General features: G+C 37.1%; 1 protein-coding gene across 8 annotated transcripts; it reads left to right on the forward strand.

Moving 5' to 3' along the window:
• Positions 1-296: 296 nt before the first annotated feature.
• Chro (chromodomain-containing protein chromator) lies at positions 297-19929 on the forward strand. Of its 8 annotated transcripts, none has more exons than XM_089702303.1 (22): positions 297-420; positions 817-931; positions 1194-1327; positions 1892-2083; positions 2631-2720; positions 2951-3052; positions 3957-4147; positions 5109-5244; positions 5392-5474; positions 9019-9158; positions 9972-10121; positions 10471-10589; positions 10666-10719; positions 10853-11011; positions 11348-11479; positions 13530-13760; positions 14036-14125; positions 14363-14503; positions 14954-15088; positions 15761-15868; positions 16174-17296; positions 17927-19929. In XM_089702303.1, exons 1-22 carry the CDS (start codon positions 418-420, stop codon positions 18034-18036), a joined length of 3738 nt encoding a protein of 1245 aa, XP_089558429.1. In that variant the 5' UTR covers positions 297-417; the 3' UTR covers positions 18037-19929. The 8 variants fall into 8 exon arrangements, with proteins under 8 accessions (XP_089558429.1, XP_089558430.1, XP_089558431.1 ...); XM_089702304.1 differs by having other exon boundaries at positions 11348-11473; XM_089702305.1 differs by having other exon boundaries at positions 2643-2720.
• Positions 19930-22150: the final 2221 nt, after the last annotated feature.

Raw genomic sequence — 22150 nt, forward strand, 5'->3', positions numbered from 1 at the left:
ATGATAGGATAAGCATTTATGGTAACTTATAGTTTCTTTTAATTGATTAATCTACAGTTAATTTTAGTTTTTATCAACAAAATTGTGTTTCTTTCAAATGTCGGTTAAATATGTCGACATAATGTCGAGTCGGCCATTTGTGACGGCAAAACTACTACCAGAAGTATGTTATGCCATTCCAAATGATCACTATTTCGTGATTGGTTAATAATATCAGCGTGCTTAGTTGCGATTGGGCATTAACGAAAGTCTTAGATTAGAAAACACATTGTGTCGGCCATCGCGAGGTGGCATATTTAATGTGTCGGTAAAAATTTTATATTGAATTTGAGAGTGGAACTCGTCGCATTGTTGTTCCGTTTTGCATGCATTCTTGTAATTAAATATTTGTAAAAAAATCTGATTTGTTGACATTAAATGGTGAGTGAGAATATAAATAAAAAGTGAACAAAATTATTCTTTATTGTGATTATATCAAATATCAGATAAGGCAAAATTTGTTATAAATAGTAGATAATGGTTGAGAAGCTGCCTAAGTTATAGGCTCGGCATTGTATAGGCGTCTCTGTTAAATTAATTACCTCGTTCGCTATATTAATATGATGATTTTATATTACTTTTGCAATTAATAAGTACAGAAACCTAACGAAAATATAGCTGTTTATTCACATTTTTTGCTATGCATCACATAAAAAAAATGTAGTAATGTTTGGTTTATTATGTTCATAATGTAAGTTTGGCGGGAATCTGATGCTATACATTTAGCCTAGGTTATAACATTAGTAAAAACTTTAGAAAGTATCCAAATAATTGTAGAAAGATAGTGCTGTGGAAATAATGGCGTCTATGGAAGAAGGAGAACCGCCGCTTGCGGAAGAAATACCAGCTGGAAACCCCCAGGAGTTGACAAAAAATCCTACTGCTCTAAAAGGTAAAAATTATAATATTTCTTATTCTAAAAAAGTTAAAGCGACTATGGACCTATTTATAATTTATAGCTTAAATTATAATTGTACCTAGAGAAAATAAAATAAACATTTTTCAAAGGAGTCTCATTACAGTTATGTTATAGCTATAAGCCACAGAGCAAGTATGCTATAAGCTATTGTAGAAAAGAAGTGGGTGGGGTATCAGAATTTATGTTTATAATGTTTGTTGTACTGTCAAAAATAATTTGTACTGTTTATTTGCAGAAGCCCATGAACAAATGGCCACCTTGGATGTGCTGGTGTGCGGACAGTGCCACTCAGCATTCCATTTTGTTGATGAGTTCAAGGAGCACAAAGATGAAAACAACTGTACTGGAAAATCTCCTGTTAGAGATAGTGTAAGTTCATTTGTTATCATTGATAAAAATGCCAATGAACATTTTTAAAATTTCCACCGTCTATTAATCAAATTGATAGAGATAATTTTAAATATTTTGTAGGTTCTTTTGATTGTTTAGGTAAACAAGCCTCGTAAAAAATTTAAACGGATATTCATTAAATTTTTACTGCAGCTGGCATTCCAATTAAAATGAATTGTTTTTCATAAATTAGAATTAAAAAAAATGAACATCAACTGATATAATATTTGTCCTACTTAGAGATATGGTAGCCTCTGGCCAGATAGATTAATAAATTCATGATAACCTCAGTTCTGCACATAGAAGTTTGCTACAGAAGAACACGATAATCACTACATAGTATAAAACAAAGTCCCTTTCTCTGTCCCTATTTCCCTTTATATGCTTATATCTTTAAAACTACGCAACGGATTTTGATGTGGTTTTTTTTAATAGATAGAGTGATTCAAGAGGATGGTTTTAGTATATAATTTATTAGGTTTTAGTCAAAGCGGGCGAAGCCGCGAGCGGTAATCTAGTTTATTAATAAAATTTGGCCCACAGAATGAAAGCAAGTCGCAAGTGTGGGCGTTCCTCCTATGGAAGTGTTCGTCCCGCGACGCCGCAGCGACATCAGGCGATAACAGCTGGAAACTGTACCAGCAGTGGTGCAGGATGCCCGAAGCACAGCGCACTGCGTGGATCACCGCTGGCTCCAATGTACAGTCCTTGTCTAAGTTCTCACATGCTAAAGTTGTGAGTATATTGAGAATTGAGATTGTTGTTGATTAAAATTTAAAAGTTAGAATAAGGGCCGATTTTTCAATGCTTGGATAAAACTTATTCGTCGAATAATGTATAAAACTACCATTTTAAAAACGTATTCTAATTGCCCGTATTTGACAGTTTACGTGACATTTTAATATTATTGTGAAATACGGACGAATATACTTTATTGGACGGATAAGTTTTATCCAAGCATTGAAAAATCGGCCCTAAAAGTATGTGTAGTGTTTAGCAGTGCCGGCGTTAGGGGGGGGGGGGCGAGAGGGGGCGATGGCCCAGAGTGGCAAATTCTGGGGGGTGCCAAGGTCTGAAGTTGGAGTCTCTCCTGGTGCAAACCTTCAGAACACCTCAAGTGGGCGCCACAATATTTTCGCCCGGGGTGTCAGTGGCCCTTACACCGGCACTGGTGTTTAGTTAGTTTACTAAGCTATTATTAGGTTATAGTACTATTTAATTATAATTGAGTAAATGTGTTTTTTAGATTAATAACTTTCATAAAATATGATTTATTAATTAGATGGAATTAAAGTCAGATGATCAGCTTGTTCCTGTTCAAAACACACCGGGTGAAGGGAAAAGAAGGGGAAGACCAAGAAAAATAAAACAAGTATGTATTTTATTACTAGCTATGAATTTAATTTAGTTGACCATGCCTCAAATAATAAATAATCAAACACACACACATCATGATTAACTTGGCGAGACAGAATTTGAAAAGCGTAAAATGTTTTTAAATTATGTATTTGCATGTACTTTCTTTTATTTATCTGAATTTTCAAAAAATACATTTAAATTTATAGATTTTTCTATTTTCTAATTTGATATATTATTTTGTAGGAAGATATTGAACCGCAACCATCTGGAGAAGAAAGTGATGATGTAAAACCATCAATCAAACCTCCTTCTAAATTATCAGTTTCAGCTCTTGCGAAGGCAAAGGTATAACATTTTATATAATTTCAATAGATTGTTGTTTATTTGTGTGATATTTGGTAAATGAATAATTCGATAATAATAGAAAATAAAATTGTTTTGTGGTTCTGATACTTTGGTTGCAATCTTCCTTTTCTTAAATTTAATTTAGTCAAAATATGCAAGAATAATCCTTTTATCATTACATTTTTATTTATTAAAGATTTAATTTTAAATTATTGGAGTATGAAACAATGTATAATAATTATACTTGCTTGCAAAAGTACATACATAATTCGTAAGCGGCTCCTTCCAAATTATTATTTTTTTATAATTGAGTTTTTTAGCTCTAAGTAGAAACTATTTTGAACGGATGTTAACACTACTTAGTATACAAGAATATTCTCAGATCAACAAATGTATAAAAAAAATTTTGCTGTGACCTTTTAATAGATTAGTTCTTGACGAAGGTTTAAGTATAATTTGTGAAGCCACAGGTGCAAGTAGATTTCAAAATAACTCAAAAGTCACCATATATACACATCCATCTATCCATTAACACTTAACCCCTCAAACAGTGTAGCTGTAGCTGCAAATTTACATAAATTAATTCAGGAGAGCAGTGGTGGCTCAGTGGTGAGACCTCGGACTTCGAATCGATAAGTCCGGGGTTCGAGACCAGGCTAGCGCGCAGGAAATAAATTGATTTTTCAATTTATCTGCGCATGTTGTAACATCACCACTGCTCGAACGGTGAAGGAAAACATCGTGAGGAAACCGACATGTCGAAGAATCAAAAGTTCGACGACATGTGTCATCCGCCAACCCGCACTTGGCCAGCGTGGTGGATTATGGCCTGTACCCTCATAGGAGGCCCGTGTCGCAGCAGTGGGAACGTATATGTTCTGTGATGATGATGATGAATTCGCAGGAGGACACAGAAAGTGTACGCGGTGCACAAGAGCGCGTGCCGGCAGCGGAGCGTATCGCGCGTCGCACGGAGCGCGAGGCCCCGCCGGGCGCAGCACCCCAGGAGTTCGTCGTAGAGAAGATACTCGCCAAGCGGTTCAACCCGCGCCGCAAGCACTATGAGTACCTGCTCAAGTGGGAGGGCTACCCGCAGTATGTGATCTCTTGTTTTTGAGTCTAGCGCTTGGTGTTTGCTTAAATAATTTAATAAATAATCCATTATAAATGCGAAAGTAACTCTGTCTGTCTGTCTGTTACTCAATCACGCCTAAACTACTGAACCAATTTTCATGAAATTTGGTATGGAGATATTTTGATACCCAAGAAAGGACATAGGCTACTGCGCGAGCGAAGCCGCGGGCGGAAACCTAGTAATTAATAAATATCTTGTTGCTATCGGTATTACATTCGGAATTGTATATAAAATTTCATATTTTTTGATATGAACACAGCAATTTAAATTAAATTTCATACCTGTAAAATAATTCGTATTGCACGCCTCATAAGCGAAGCGTTGAGGTGGGTACTACTGTCACTTCGCGCAAAACATCTGATTTTTCAAACTTAAAATGTCTTTATGTATCATACATTGCACTTGTAAGATAATACATACACACACATATTAAGAAAAAACACTATTTTTAACGTTCATGATATTTTTGATGTCATTTTTGTTATTTAAACTAGTTAAAAAACAGTTTAAAAAAGTTCTGTCTTGGACGTCCGTGTGTCTGTATGTGCGGATCCTTTTTCTTGTTAACACGATAGCGACCAAAATACTTTACTAATCGAGTCTTTTTTTTTCTCTTACGCTTGAGTATGCTCAGGAATAGAACCCTTTCATTTTTCAGGGTCTGATTCGATGTGGTTTAATTGTTATTAAATAAACAAAAATAATAATTAATAAATATTTATTAAAAAAAATTATGAGGTGTGCACTTTTGGATTTTCCAAATTATTTTTAAAATGTTGCATTTCAAAGAGATATTCGAGAAGTTTTGTTTGTAAGAAAGTTTAATATTAGTCTTATTTTAACAGCTACATTATTTTGTTTTTCGGTGCTTTTAATAATTTTAAACCATACATGGCCCTAATTTAAAATATGGAATTGCAGCGAACAAAACACATGGGAGCCAGTAGAAAATATGGAAACATGCAAACACTTACTAGAGGCATTTGAAAAGCAATTGGCACGGCAAAAGGAACTGAAGGCATTAAGAGCTCAACAACAATCACAACATCCAGTACAGGTAAAAGAATTAGCATTAACATAATAATGCCTCAAATAATAAAATGAAATTGATAAATTATTTTTTATATTATTTACATTTAATATATTTTGTATAAAAGTACATAAGCACATAATTACTTTATTTTTAATGTAATTGTTTACACAGGTGAAACAAACAAGTACACCATTGCCTCAAGTTGTGAAACAATTAGTTAAGAAAAATGACACACCAGCATTAACACCTACAGGGTAAGTTAAAATAGCCTTTATGATTCGTGTTAACTGTTGTATAGATATTATTAACTAGCGGTCCGCCCCGGCTTCGCCCGTGGTACATGTTTACGTTTTCTCTACATAAGAACCATCCTCGTACTTCAAGGAATATAATAAAAAAAGAATTATCGAAATCGGTTCAGCCGTTCTTGAGTTATGCGCTTACCAACACATTTTGCGATTCATTTTTATATATAAGATTTAATTGTGTGTGTTGCTATTATTGTATTCATATTTTAATTTACAGGGGAAAATTACTTGCGTTTTAATTTTTTTTTTCATTTAAATAAATTTCCTTTTCTTAGGGCCGATTTTTCAATGCTTGGATAAAACTTATCCGTTATAAATGTCATGTAAACTGTCAAATCCGGCCAAATACGTTTTTAAAATGGTAGTTTTATACATTATTCGACGAATAAGTTTTATCCAAGCATTGAAAAATCGGCCCTTAAGGCTGCAGTCTAGCAAAATTGCGTTTTCAACAAGTTATTTGACAATTTTTTCCCGGCTAATGAAATGATAAACTGAATTTTTTTTTCTTGTTTATCAATTAGTGTTATATACGCAATGCGCGTGAATTTTTTCACATTTATAAAGTTACTTTATGTTACCTTAATCAGGCCTTCAAGATAAGTCTCTTTCCCCCAAAATCATTTCGAGCTAAGTTTGTGCACTCACTACGTTGCAACCGATTACAATTTACATAATCTGATCAGCGCATTATTATCCTTATATAGTCGTTATTAAAAACTGCTGAATACAATTGCCGAAAAACTTATGATTTTCTTAATTAGAGCGTTATAAATTCATTAAATTTCCCATTTTTTGCCTTACAAAATCGATTGATAAATACTGCTAAAAGTTATTTTTTCCATTAATTTATTCGAGTTGGTTGAAGACCAATGAGTATTAATCCTTTAAAAAAAATTTTTTTTGAATTTTGATAATTCTTTAAATATTAAAAAAATATTAAAAATAATCAGGAAAAATCCTAGCGAATTTCTTTAGTCGCGCTCCTTGGGCCGGAGCGTTCTGACGTGTGCTCTACGCTCGATTTTCCTTCATACCGAAGTGAAAGTTGCTCTACTTCATTAAATTTAATATTTTTGTTAATTGATTATTTTTATCTTAGTTTTGTGCAAATATTCGTATTTTTAAACATTTGATTTCGATATGGAAAATAAACGAAAAAAATACGCGTGTAACTACTAGAAAAAAAATTATCTTCGAACATAAAGTTAATGAAACCAAATAGATTGCAAAGGTGATTGGCAACAATTTCTTTATTTTACGGGGTGTCAGTAAAGTCGGGATGTATATTTCTTTAAAACTAAAGTAAGCTCATAAATTTTCTTATAATATAATTTTTTTGAAGTTCCAAAAATGTTTATTTTTCGTTTGAGAAATACGAAATATAATATAAACTTGTATTGAGAACTTGAACTTCACAAGTTCATCCGGGGAAATCCCCATACGGGGAAAATGATTTGTTTACTCCAAAATTGATCCGAGGTGTTTTAATTTTTTCTTCTAGTCATTTTCAACGAAGCGGCATGTTGTTTGATTATTAATTTTGTAACTTAAATACAGGATGTTGGTTTTATATTCTGATCTTACAGACGCGCTGACAAATTTAGTCCACCATTTCTAGTTTAGTCTAACTACAAAACTACCAAAAAACTCTAAGTACCAATATTAAAACGAATGGATTATCATCACATCATCAAAATTCAGTGGGGTTGAGAACTAAACAAACAGAAGTAACAGAGACGCGAAGAATAAAAAAAGAGGACGAAAACGATAATTCGTTGATGCTTTCCCTTTTCGACGTATTGTTAGGGTACATCACCAATCTGCAAAAAATAAAACTGATGATTCCCAATTGCTGATTAAAAATGAAAAACAAATAATCGACAACAGTGGTGAAAATTTGCTGATCACAATGAAACATCCTTCAGTGGTAGCAGATTTACTCATTTAAAACAGCGTAAAGGAGAGGAGGACAGGAAAACATTATGAATGTGGATGGTGGATTGTATACAGGGTGTAATCGATAAGTATGTGCAGGCGATTATGACGTTATTATTGCAGGTATCAAAAAACTTAAAACTGATATCGAAATTACTTTACCTAATGAGCAAAATGACAATAATAACTTTTTAAAAGTATAACGAGAAATATCTAAAAAATTTACTTTATACACTCCCATATCAAAAAGGGAAAATGGGACTAGTAGAAGTTAAATGTCTAATTCCGGCAAAAGACATGAATGCGGAAGATGCGGTTAAAAAAAAATTTAATATTTGAAATACAATGCAAAAAATAACACTTTTGTCATAGATAAGAATCATGACTATTTTTTCCAAATTCAGGGACAACTAAACGTTGCAGAAGCAGAAGTCTGCTTATTTGCTGTTTGGACTGGAGTGAATCATTCGTTAAAAATAGAATATATAAAAAAGTATGTAACGTTTAGGCAAAATAAAATGATGGACCATTATTGGATTTTACATAAATTGCCTACTGTCAGAATTGATTGATTCGAGACTTCAGCATTCGATGCCCATCAAGGACCCATCCTATATCATTCAAGCGATTGAAAAAAAAGAGATAAATCCAGTGCAACCGATAAAGCATCAGAATGCTAGCAAAAGATTTATTAGGTTTATCAATATAAATCTATATATTATACATAATATAATAAATCTGTAGAAGACGCGAAGACTGACATCCGCGCGGACGGAGTCGCGGGCGGAAGCTAGTCAGAAATAAATATCTTTTGTTTTCATTTGCGTATTTTTCTATTTTATAATTTTTTAACACAAACATTACATTTTTTTTATTAAATACAAAATTTGTTTATCCGTTTTATTAGTTAAACTGAACAACTTTCACTAAGAAACTTAGGTCGAAAAAAATGTATAGAGTTATGCATTTTGTATGGAAAGCTTATTTTTTTTATATTTCGTCCAAATTTCTTTGTAAAAGTTGATCAGTTATATAAACATGAAGTTGAAGATATCAATAGAAAGTATTCGCAAATTTTGTGTACTGATAAAAAAAAATCACCCGGTGTAATTTTCACGAAAATTGTTTCAAATTGTCATTTTTGGTACTTATTACGAATATTAAATTATACGAATGATTTAATTTTTAAAAATTAAGTGGAGCAACTTTCCCTTAGTACATTTGTATTATTTACATATAGGATGACAGGATGCATTTGTTTGCACTACTAGACCAAGCCCTTAAGAGCGTATACGCACTATGCGGGTAGCCGCATTGCGGGTAGCCGTCCGGCTGACCGCAAGCACAATTATGTACGTAATATTCATTTCTATGCGCACTGTGCGGTCTGCGGTAGCCGCATCGCAGTGCGCATAGAAATGAATATTACGTACATAATTGTGCTTGCGGTCAGCCGGACGGCTACCCGCATAGTGCGTATACGCTCTAAAAGTACTTATATTTGTGCTGAATAAAAGACGATATAAAATAATATAAACGGTTATTATTTTAGCCGTTTACAACGTAGTAGTAAAGCGCGTGCGCTGGACCAAGTGAAGGCGTGGTGCGGCGGCGCGGACGACGAACCGCCCGCCAAGCGCGCCAGACAACTCTCTGTGGACAATGACTACTCCGACCCTGATGAGCCTAAAGGTCAGTTTGGAATGTGAAACTATGTAGGGAGCCAACATTATAAGCCAAAATGGATAATGATAATCAAGAAGCTTATATCTAATACACTGGAGATTTCAGTATGAACATTAACTTCAGAGTGGAAGAGAGGCCTGGAAGAGATCGCTACCTAGCGATAAGGCCACCGTTTGTACACATTATTTTCCTCTTGTCTGTACTGTATGTGTCTCTATTTCTTTTGTGTGTGCAATAAATTATAAAATAAATAACTTGTAACAAGAAAATATGACCTTGAATGAAGCCTGTATGCTTTTTATCCCTTTCACACCTAACTAACCACCTAGATGTGAAAGGGATAAAAAAACATACAGGCGTCATTCAACGTCATATTTTCTTGTTACAAGTTAATGTTCATACTGAAATCTCCAGTGTATTAGATATAAGCTTCTTGAATGATAATAGTCAGTAGACTGTGCATGTTTATAATAACATAAAAAAAATGAGTGCATGCTTTTCATGGCAACTAATATGGATTGAAGTTAATGGCTCGGTTTATTAAACTGTATGTTTGGAGATGAGATAAACATATTATTATGTTGTTAATTTTTGTTTAGTATACACATTCTTTGAATGTGTGGTGTTTAAGTCCTTTGTAAAACTATGTTTAGGCAGTCAAAAAGTGTATGTCATAGGTAAGCATTATATAAATTTAGACTAAATTTTAAGGCATGCTTATTTTCACCAGTTTTGGCAGTAGTTAATATATAGATGAGTAGTATATTTTTAACAATGTGTGTCAAAATGTGTTAGTTAAAGTATTTGTATGGTTTCTAGTGGAAAAAAGCATTATCAATGGCCAATCGTCTCCAAAGTCTAATGTGGATCCAGAGTTAGTGAAGTCCCTGGGGCTTGGTGGCAAGGGCATGCCTAACATTAAGGGAGTTATCAAAGTTGACCCCAAGCATATGCCTAACTTGAGCACAGGTAATATTGGTTTATATAAATTTATAAAGAATAGAAAAAATTCGATCACGAGGCGGGACTCGAACCCGCATCCTTTTGCGCCATTCCGGGGCGGATGCCTGAACAACTCAGCCACTCGTGACCCGCCAGAGCAATCGAATTTATTCTATTCTTTCAGTTTTTTTTTATGTGTCTTAGGGACATACCACGCGCCATCTATTGGGATGATTAAATTCTTTATAAATTTATATTTATAAAGCATTTAAATGCCATAAAATAATAAATATCAATTTCAATATTGGTTTAGGTAATGTCTCATATGTTAAGTTTACTTAAAATGTAATTGTACAATTCAAATAATTGTTGTCAGGTGTGTACATAATGTCAAAGAGTTCTGGCATAATGAAGATCGATTCACCTGGAAAAATTGGTCCTGGCCTTAATATAGACCAAGATGTTATTAAGAAGCAAATAATGGCCGCAAAACAGGTATGTATATCATTGTTTTAAACTGTTTTAAGGTATGTTGTAAAAAAAAAACAATGATTATTATTTTTATTTACAGAAGAAGATGGAAGAAAATAAGAGACAATCACCAAGTACACCAATGACACAACAGGTAAATAATTAACCATTGTTATACATTTTTTTTCTTATTGTCTTAAATCAATTTATCAATAATTTGTTATTTCAATGTTATAAATATTGGTATAATATATGTTCAATGTTAAAATAAATTTACGAATTAAAAGGTTAAGAAAACATATGGCCCTGCTGGACAGCAAGTCACCGAAAAGACAATAATAACTCCATCTGGACAGAAAATCATTCAGAGGACAATACAAAGACCATATGGCGGTCAGTCTGACGGAAAGTCGCCAGTCACTATACTCAATAAGAAATTGGCACAAGTAAGTACCAAGCATTTGAAAAATGTAATGTGTACCTCAATATCAGCATAAAATATCTTATTAGGAAATATTATATATGAATGAAGTCAATTTTTACTATAACTGTAAACAAATTTTATACATTTGTTTTTGTTGTTCAAGAGATACTCGCAAGTAGCAACTCGTAATCGCAAGATCTATTTCAATGATCAATTTTATTTATCAGCTTTTCCTGTTATTTCTGTTTTCTTCTTACCATACTAAGACTTTTGGTAGTTTCTACTAGGAATGAAATTCATTTGCTCATGTATTAACTATACAGTAGTTTAATATTTTGTTTTAATATATTATAATCAGTCGCAAGGAGACAGTCTACTGCGTCGCGGCGGTGCGGTGAGAGGCCGCGGGCGGGGCGGGTTCATGTCTTCGCCCACAACGCTCATGCGTATCAAGGAGAAGGCTGTTTCCTTTGATTTCGACAAGGTAAATGTATGTGACGTGTCAAATATTAATATAGATTACAATTAATAACTCAGGGCCCGGAATCACAGACACAATAGAAAATCTATTGTGTCGTGGACCGATCGGGCCGTTCGGGGCTCAATGGGTTAACACATTTTTTTGCATGCTTTTATATTGACTAAGAAATCTACAGCTTATACTATCTATTTAAAAGTTATTAAATTTTACATATTGCTTGAGTTGTTTATAGAATAAAAATTGTCTTATTATATTTTTACAATACCTTTTCGATGATTAGAAATGATAAAAGAAAACATAACATAACCTCATTAAAATTGACACCTTACGTCCTGGCATTAAGGTTCAAAGTCTATTGTATCCCACATTCGCAAACTGCCTAAAACACGCATAGGCTTTCGGCTTTGGACAATTTTTGAATGTGATTCAAACTCTGAACTCGAAAATTTATTCACTCAAATAGACTGAAATGAATCAAGGTTGTGCATCTGACTAATGAAGTACTTAGACCGGGAGATACTGACACAAAATTTCGAGTCATTTGTAACAGGATGGCGGTTCTACAGGGGTCTTAGTACGCAATGATAAAATGAAAAATGATGGTGTGATCGCTGGTATCGGTGGTTTAGTCGCGTGGGCGTTAGCCGAACTCGTCGGAAAAATAGCGAAAGTCAAACGATTTGTAACACAAAAATTTTAGTATTTACCGATAGCCCATAAAAAAGAAGTAGGCGGTAGTGTCATGCCATACTTTTCCGGTGTGACTTACAGCCCGCCATACCGACGCGAATATGTTGATTTAAATAAAACAATTATTAAACCATTTGTACCAGGCTAACTTTTGCACAGGTAACCATCGTCGTGCAGCCATTTACGAAAATCGCCATGCCATACTTTTCGGACGATTCCAAATGGTCGCCATACCGCCGAAAATCTGCAAAAAAAATTTATTTCGCCAAACTTTTTGTACCAGTATTGCATTTGGATTTTTGGAGAGTATTTGATAAAATGTGACCATTATTATATTTGCCATACTTCCAGTAGGAGGAAAAAGTGCTGTCATACTTGAAAAATTAATTTAGTATTAATTTATATAAGTGAAGATTTCCAACACCTAGATCTTTGAAATTTTGTATTTATATTCTTTGATCCTCAAACTTCCAGGAAAAATAAGTGCCATACTGTTACAAATCGTTTGACTTTCGCTATTTTCCGACGAGTTCGACTAACGCCCACGCGACTAAGCCGCCGGTACCAGCGTTCACACCATCATTTTTCTTTTTGTCATTGCGTACTAAGAACCCTGTAGAACCGCCATCCTGTTACAAATGACTCGAAATTTTGTGTCAGTATCTCCCGGTCTAACTGGCCAATGTGTTATTTGATAATCTCATCAAGTAGACTTAGTACAGTACTCGTCATGAAAAAATAACGCTGGATGAAAGTGATGGGGTGTGTTTTCGCATGTATCGAGTTTAGCATGAAAGTTATTTGCTGCTTATTTTATTTTTGAAGTAGGCTCTCGAGTCGTGGCTTCGCAACTACATATTTGTTATTCTTATGGCTGGCGTCCACTAGGCGGATCGGGCCGGGCCGCATCGCAACGCAAAAATACGCCGGCCTATGTTTTGTATGAAACATCGTCCATTAGCGACGGATCGGGCCGGGGCGGGCCGCAACGCATTGGCGGATATCTCTTCGCAGGCGGATTTCTGCCGGCGGTGCGCTGCGGCCCGGCCCGCCCCGACCCGTCTAGTGGACGCAGGCAGGCGGATGTGAGCGGCGAGCGTCTGTTAGATAAAATCCGCCTAGGCGGTCCGCCGCGCCCCGTACAGGTGGACGCAGGAGCAAACAGCGCGTCCATTAGAGACGGCCCGTTGCGATGCGGCCCGGCCCGATCCGCCTGTAATGGACGCCTAGCATTATACCACCTCATAACACGAAATAGACCAATAAATCGCCAATGCGCAGCTTAACCGTCAGCGTTCTTTTTACATGACGCGACCTATACTTAAAGATATTGTAATCCCAAGTCTAACTGAACTATACCATTACCCAGTGGGACACGTCGTCTGACTCGTCGGACGGCGTGGAGGACCCGTTCCCGCGCGAGCTGGGCCCGCTGCCGCCGGCGAGCCCCGAGCGGCCGCTGACGCTGTGCCCGCTCACGGGGCGGCGGCTCGCGCGCGCGGAGAACGAGCCCACGCCGCCGCCCACGCCCTCGCCCCCGCCCACGCCGCCCACGCCGCCCACCCCGCCGCCCACGCAGTCCGCTACTATGCTCATGAAGGTAAGATAGAACACTAATCCGCTTCACCGACGACGTTTCTATTTTCTATGTAAAAAAAAGTTTACTCATTTTGGATGTAACTTTGAAATTAATAGTCAATAGGCATTGCTTATCTTGCATACAGTTGCATTTCCAAATAGCAGTGAACTGTGAATGTCCTACAACATGTAGGCAACATGTAACATTGCCATGTTACATGTTGCGCGACAAGCGACAGCGCCTCATACCAAAATTTATAAAAATAATTATTAATCTAATAGCATTCTTACATTCAGGTGGAAATGTCACCGGGTGGAACGACGGGAATGCTGGTACAGGGCGATGGAGCGCAGCCTTCCCTACCTATGCTTACTGATGAAGATGGAGTGAGTTATATTTCAATATTTATTTTATATTACTATCGAAAGCCAAAATTTTGTAAAAAAAAAAAATCAATGTTAAGATGTTTTAAAATATGTGTTAATTTAACTGGAATGCAAAATTTTCAGCTGGAGGAATGATATTTCTTCCTACCTTCATTCAAAAGTAGATTATGGATAATTTTACTATTAATTGTACTACTAAACAATTTATATTTTGCTTACACGTATTTGTTGTAATAGACGGAAGTGAAAGTGGAAGCGAGTGCCGTGAAGCAGTTGTTAGAAGAGGGCGTCGGTGTGGACGATAGTGAAGAAGTTAGTCTATTACACGCTGGTCACACACCCATCATGATTCGCGGGGAGGATGGAGTGCTTTATCAGGTAATTGAGTATAAGTTAAACGTAAATATTTGTAATTTTTTAAACGTGTTTCTAGAAAAAGGTAGCTTTCCTATTAAATTAAAAAAAAAAAATGTGTTTTCCCTCTTTAATAGCAAAAAATCCTCTCGGGTAAACGGTCTTTTTTGTAAGCTTTTTAAATTTTAAATATTTTTCACCGTTACTTAAACAGCGAAAAATCCAAAAAACATTACAATCGACGTTATACAACATATCATAAGTCGTTCCTTCCTTTTGAAGTGAAACTTCTTTAGGCGGCGCGTTGGTAGTTATATCCAAGGTCGCGCCATGGCAATATTGTCACGTCGTCTTGCCAAAGAAGTTTCACTTCTGACACGTCTGCTCGGCCCACGCTCTTTTTTTCTATTGCATTGCAAAATAACGTGCTATCAAACATACAAACGATAGATAGCTAATGTATATTGTATGCAGGTGGCCGGCGAGAACGAAGCGGGCCAGACGCTGTTAGTAGCGGCTGAGGGTGTGGAGGGGGGAGTGGAGGGGGTTGAGGGCGGCGTGGAGGGGGACGGGGAGGGGGTCATGTATGTGACACGGGAGGACGGACAGGTGAGTTAATTGAGATATACATATGGAGACGACACCGCCTACATCACTTATGTTCCGCTCAACATACGCCATATGGCGTAACTGCACGCTCATTTTTTATTTGTTTTAAAGTGAAACGCATTAAATATGCCTTCGTGTGTGTTACGATATTGCGCAAATAATACAAATAATACGGAAAATTGCAAAGGAATAACTTTCATCGATAAGTATTAGGTACTTACTGATGAAAGTTATTAATAACTAGATAATAATTTTTAAAACTTAGTTAGAGCAAAAAAATGGCGCACAGATTTTGTTCGTGGTGTCTCTTCAATACGTTTCATATTATCTCAATGGCATTATTATGTTTTTTTTTGTTCGCGAGTACATGCTATGTGAATGTGTAAAACCACGGTAATAATACCTACAGTAGTCCGATTGTGTTTTATCTGTGTGATAACTTTCTTTAATCCGGTTGTATTGAGTTTAAATAATTTTGTTTACGAATGAATGCCTACCAGACACATCAGACTCCAGAAATACCAAGCGTCTGACTGCAGATGTGGCATGATACACTAGACACATAATAAAATTTATGTATGGCACCAAAAAAATGTAAACACTTTTAGATTACAATCCCTCAGAAATGTTACCCGCGACATTGCAATCAATAATGTAATGAAATGTTCACAGACGCTACTAGTGTCGACGCAAGGTGTGCAAGGCACAGTGGAGGGCGTGGAGGGCGGGGCTGAGGGTGACGGGGAAGGTGTGACGTATGTTACAAGAGAGGATGGACAGGTGCGTTTACTTCTTTTTGTCGAATAATTTACAGCAATTTCTTATAATTTAACTATAGCTTTTGGAATAGATATTTTTTTATAAATATATGATTCAAAGGTATAAATTGAAAAATATCTTCACTAGACAATTCACTTCTTGACAGCGAAAATATTGATAAAGTTTATAAAGTAATGTACTTTTTGATGTGTGTTGCGTTATATAACCAACATTGGCCGAAATTTAACTCCCATACAATCGTATCACGATTGATCCTTCAATAACACTAGTATGTAAAGCTAATTAATATCGTGTTTGCAATATAGGACGTGCTGACAATCGACCCGTCGCAGCTCGCGCAGCTGATGCCGGGCGGGTCTGCGGGCGGGCTGCAGCAGGTGGCCGTGCAGGTGGAGGGCGAGCCCGGGGAGGACGCCACGCAGGTCATCGCGCAGCTCGTGCAGGCCGACCTGCCCTCGCCCGGTACGTGCACACAATACCTGGCAGACGCACCAGATACCAGACGGCTGCAGCAGGTGGCCGTGCAGGTGGAGGGCGAGCCCGGGGAGGACGCCACGCAGGTCATCGCGCAGCTCGTGCAGGCCGACCTGCCCTCGCCCGGTACGTGCACACAATACCTGGCAGACGCACCAGATACCAGACGGCTGCAGCAGGTGGCCGTGCAGGTGGAGGGCGAGCCCGGGGAGGACGCCACGCAGGTCATCGCGCAGCTCGTGCAGGCCGACCTGCCCTCGCCCGGTACGTGCACACAATACCTGGCAGACGCACCAGATACCAGACGGCTGCAGCAGGTGGCCGTGCAGGTGGAGGGCGAGCCCGGGGAGGACGCCACGCAGGTCATCGCGCAGCTCGTGCAGGCCGACCTGCCCTCGCCCGGTACGTGCACACAATACCTGGCAGACGCACCAGATACCAGACGGCTGCAGCAGGTGGCCGTGCAGGTGGAGGGCGAGCCCGGGGAGGACGCCACGCAGGTCATCGCGCAGCTCGTGCAGGCCGACCTGCCCTCGCCCGGTACGTGCACACAATACCTGGCAGACGCACCAGATACCAGACGGCTGCAGCAGGTGGCCGTGCAGGTGGAGGGCGAGCCCGGGGAGGACGCCACGCAGGTCATCGCGCAGCTCGTGCAGGCCGACCTGCCCTCGCCCGGTACGTGCACACAATACCTGGCAGACGCACCAGATACCAGACGGCTGCAGCAGGTGGCCGTGCAGGTGGAGGGCGAGCCCGGGGAGGACGCCACGCAGGTCATCGCGCAGCTCGTGCAGGCCGACCTGCCCTCGCCCGGTACGTGCACACAATACCTGGCAGACGCACCAGATACCAGACGGCTGCAGCAGGTGGCCGTGCAGGTGGAGGGCGAGCCCGGGGAGGACGCCACGCAGGTCATCGCGCAGCTCGTGCAGGCCGACCTGCCCTCGCCCGGTACGTGCAGACAAAGCAGATATACAGTTGTCAGACGCAGCAGATACCAGACGTCAGGACACCAATACCAGTCGTCAGACCACCGATACCAGTCGTCAGACCACCGATACCAGTCGTCAGACCACCGATACCAGTCGTCAGACCACCGATACCAGTCGTCAGACCACCGATACCAGTCGTCAGACCACCGATACCAGTCGTCAGACCACAGATATCGAACACCAAACACTAGATTCCACACATGTCATATAATACCAGACTACACAGATAGCAGACGTCAGATTAGAGATATTAAACACCAGACACTAGATGTTTGGTCTCTATAGCACATACACTATAGTATAGTGACTATACAGTATACACACCAAATTCCACATATTTTGTCAGATATAAGACTACATGTACATAGATACCAGACGTCAGACTGCAAATAATAGATAGGAAACTTAAACTTCACCAATACTAGACACTGACATGTCATATTTACCAGACTACACAGATATCAGACACTTGACACAGACAAAAACTTATGTTAAACCACTCAAAGAAAAATCTCATATTACTTAAAACATATTCCAGCTTATATGTTAATAAATAAAATGTTTTTAATTTACTCTTGTTTTATCGCAGGTGGCACGCGGCGGGTAGTTCTCCTACTACCAGACGGAAGCTTCACAATGACTGAACTCGACAAGGAACAGTACGAGTCCATAACGGAAGCGAGTAAAGCACAAGAGTGAATGACTGATAGCTTAAGTGTATAGTTACTGAACAGTCTAAGACTAAGGAATTACCCCTGATCCCCAAATGAACGGGGATTTCTTGAATTATATGCATACATGTGTTGATTATGAGAATTATAGTATAGACTATATTTTTTAGTGGCGCAGTTCTTAATATTTTAATTTTAAAAAATTAACAAAACAGTATGAAATTAACGATGTATCTTATGTGATGATGAAATTAGTGGTCACTTATTGTTAAAGTTTGATTTTATTATGTATTTGTATGCACAAAAATATGATGTATATGGGAAAATGTTTTGTAAGAATCGATCCAAATGTAATTATGAATAAATATTTCATAGATGGTTTCCATTGCCACTTTCAATTACAAGTTGGACACTTTGAATGCATATAATTCAAATTTTATGAATAATTAGATTTTTAGAATGAGAGTGAAGGAAAATAAAACATGACCTTGACTTGCGTTACTTTTTAATATTTATTGTAATATATACTACAAAAACAGTAAGTAACTGTAATATTGATTGAATAATTGAATAATACACAAGATACACACTGATGTATTATCAACTTGAAATTATGTAAATTTGTTGTCTTTAAACTTAAATTAATTCTAAACTCTCAAGAATTAAACTTAAAAATATATTTGCCTAATTGTAATTTTATTGTAAGTTACATTGTGTATATTAATTATAAATAAGAATTTCATATCGGTAAAATAAACGTGATGAGGAAGAAAATAAATTTATTTTGCATTCTTTTGGTTTATGTTCCCACTCTCGTTCTTTAATGTAAGGAAAAATACTTGTCTATTTATAGTTCAATAATATGCCTTGAATCTAGGCCAGGTTCTAGATTGTAGGTGTAATATATGCTACATTTTACATATATCAAGAATACTATACAGAAATCCATATTCTTTACAGTTTTTATTGTTTAAATTTCGTTTTTATAAGAAATGTCATTTTACTTGTTACATAAATTTAATATATATATTATAAAGGCGAAAGTTTGTAAGGATGTATGGATGTTTGTTACTCTTTCACGTAAAAACTACTGAACAGATTACAATGAAATTTAGCACACATATAGAGGGTAACTTGGATTAACACATAGGATAGGTTTTATCCCGGAAATCCCACGGGAACGGGAACTATGCGGGTTTTCCTTTGAAAACGCGGGCGAAGCCGCGGGCGGAAATCTAGTGGTTATATATTCTAATGGATTCAATATCAGTAATGAATTATTTGGATATAAATGCAAAAAAATAACAAACATTAGTCGAAGTCGAGTGTAATTTGATACGTAACATTCATATGTTGTAGAAATTACGTATCAAATTTGTGTAAGTTGAGGATAGCTGTTTAATTAATTCTAATATAGTGTTCTTCATAGTATGTTGTGTATATTACACCTATGTATGGTGCAGATTAAGTGCGAATGTATGTACTAGGTACTCTTTAGTATGGAAACAACGACAATCATAGGTCCTCCGCCTTTTAATGTTGTAGTAATAGTATAAGATGACATATTTATACATAAAATCTTCTCTATAAATGTAATTTTTCTTAGTTCAATTTTTTTGGTTCAGTTTAACACGTTGAAAACATTGTATCCAAGTTTTACTCTAAATGTTTCACGATTGTTTTGAAATAACTCTGCTCTATGACTTCCTAATAAATATGTTTTTTAAAAATAAAAACAAGGAAATGTCGCTAAAGGAATATTTATTGAAATATTATCCCAGTACAGATACAATAGTTTGGTCTTAGCGTGATGATAATATCATTCTATATTATAGCCTTCCTCGATAAATAGGCTATCTAACACCGAAATAATTTTTAAAATCGGACCAGTAGTTCCTGAGATTAGCGCGTTCAAACAAACGTATAGATGTATGATGTAAGATCTGTGCATGTGATTCCCTGCTCTTTACACACTAGTTTAATTAATAAACAGCATTATTTAAAAATGGAGGTTGAAATTGAGTGATAATTAAATACAATTTCATTGTGTTCTTAGAATAAATTTTATTGTACTAAGATGTAGACGATTGCGACCAGTGCCGTCTTTAAGGCAGGGCCCGCAGGGCCCTGGCCCGAGGCCCCGAGGTAGGCAGGGGCCCCACAATTCTGAAAATTTTTGATATACAACAACAAATTTTATAACATAATAAGAAAAATATCAAATCACACATTTTCCATCCCTTACATAGGCCCCAGCCAGTACCTTGGCCCATAGCCTCGTTGATCCTAAAGACGGCACTGATTGCGACATGGGAATCTAGAAACCTGTTATAAATAAATAGATATTTTCCTCACTAAAAGACAAATAGGAATAGGTACTCGATTTTCTGTACTTTAAATAGTTATTAGTTACTAGCGGTCCGCCCCGGCTTCGCCCGTGGTACATAATATTTACGTTTTCTCTACATAAAAACCATCCTCGTACTTCAAGGAATATAATAAAAAAAGAATGATCGAAATCGGTTCAGCCGTTCTCGAGTTATGCGCTTACCAACACATTTTGCGATTCATTTTTATATATAAGAATTACGTACGGCTCTATGATTGATTGTAAATTTCGACTTTTGAAATTTCAAAATATGTGTAAATATGTAGCGATTATTACAACATAACAACATTGTACATAACCATCTCGACAGTTTCATTTGTAAGTATTTTTTAAATAACAATGTAAATTGGTTTTATATAGAACCTTGGACGATATAAAATAAATAAAAATATATTTAATAAAGCGTTGTTTTATTTGTTTATCTATAATGTAATACGATAATACCATGTAATCAGTGCCGTCTTTAGGATCAACGAGGCTATGGGCCAAGGTACTGGCTGGGGCCTATGTAAGGGATGGAAAATCCTTAAATTTTAACTTTATCATTTTTCAGTTTACAATAACGCAATAGGCTAAATCGTAACCCCGTCTCTTAACACCCCACATATGAGAGTTCAATAAATAAATTTTTTGAATCTAAAAAACTAATACCCTAAAATCTTGTTTCTATTTTACCAAGTGTGTGATTTGATATTTTTCTTATTATGTTATAAAATTTGTTGTTGTATATCGAAAATTTTCAGAATTGTGGGGCCCCTGCCTACCTCGGGGCCTCGGGCCAGGGCCCTGCGGGCCCTGCCTTAAAGACGGCACTGCATGTAATACTGTGATAATACTATACTCTGCTATAATCGAATCGGTCAAAAATATCAGAACGGGATCCAGTGATCGTGAATATTTTGTTTAAATCACTAATTAAATATCACGTGGATAAAATAAATATTACAAAATATTAGGTCCTTATATATGAAATTGGCGTTTTGTATGGGAGGAATATAAAGTCGATTTGTTTTGTTTAATGTAAGTATTTAATTAATCAAAGTATGTACACACAGTTCCTGTGTGTACAGTGTACCATTATTATCGATGCATTTTTGTTACTAAAAAAAACGGAGGGATGAGATTCAATAAATTCTTTGAATGCGGTTTGGACTGCCACATTAGAGTTGAATTTTTTTCCATGTAAGAAGTTATCCAAATTCCGATAAAATTGGTCATCTGATGGAGCAAGGTCCGGGGAGTACGGTGGATGTCGCAGACATTCCAATTGCTTATTGCTGCTCCTCCAGTTTTGCGGCCATCTGTTGTGCAGTGTGTGGACTAGCGTTGTCCCGAAGCAACAGTGGCCTAGAGCGAATGGCCAGTCTTGGTTGTTTAGCAGCTATTTTTTCCATCATGGCAGTTACTGATAATAGATATCTGCCGTAACCGTTAGGCCAGATTTTAAAAGCTGTAGTGAACGACACCAGCACTAGTCCAATAAACACTCACAAGTAACTTTTTCAGAGTCAATTTTTGTTTACGGCAGGATTTAGCTGATACTCCTGCCCCCCTAGTCAAGTGGCTTTCTGTTAGCGTAGCGTTCAATAGAATAGACTACGAATGTATGAGATTGACGTAAGCTGTAGATAAACGTTATCTACAGCTTACGTCAATCTCATACATTCGTAGTCTATTCTATTGAACGCCGTTTATCTACAGCTTACGTCAATCTCATACATTCGTAGTCTATTCTATTGAACGCTACGCTAAC

The sequence above is a fragment of the Colias philodice genome, chromosome 13 (assembly GCF_061535455.1).
Source record: "Colias philodice isolate Cphi_HAF_F1 chromosome 13, ilColPhil1 Martin Lab GWU primary, whole genome shotgun sequence".
NCBI classification, from domain to species: Eukaryota; Metazoa; Arthropoda; class Insecta; order Lepidoptera; family Pieridae; genus Colias; species Colias philodice.

Coding starts and splice junctions, on each gene's coding strand:
- Chro (XM_089702303.1), top strand. Junction 4,148..5,108: donor AAGTGGGAGGGCTACCCGCA/GTATGTGATCTC, acceptor ATGGAATTGCAG/CGAACAAAACACATGGGAGC. Junction 11,480..13,529: donor TTGATTTCGACAAGGTAAAT/GTATGTGACGTG, acceptor ACCATTACCCAG/TGGGACACGTCGTCTGACTC.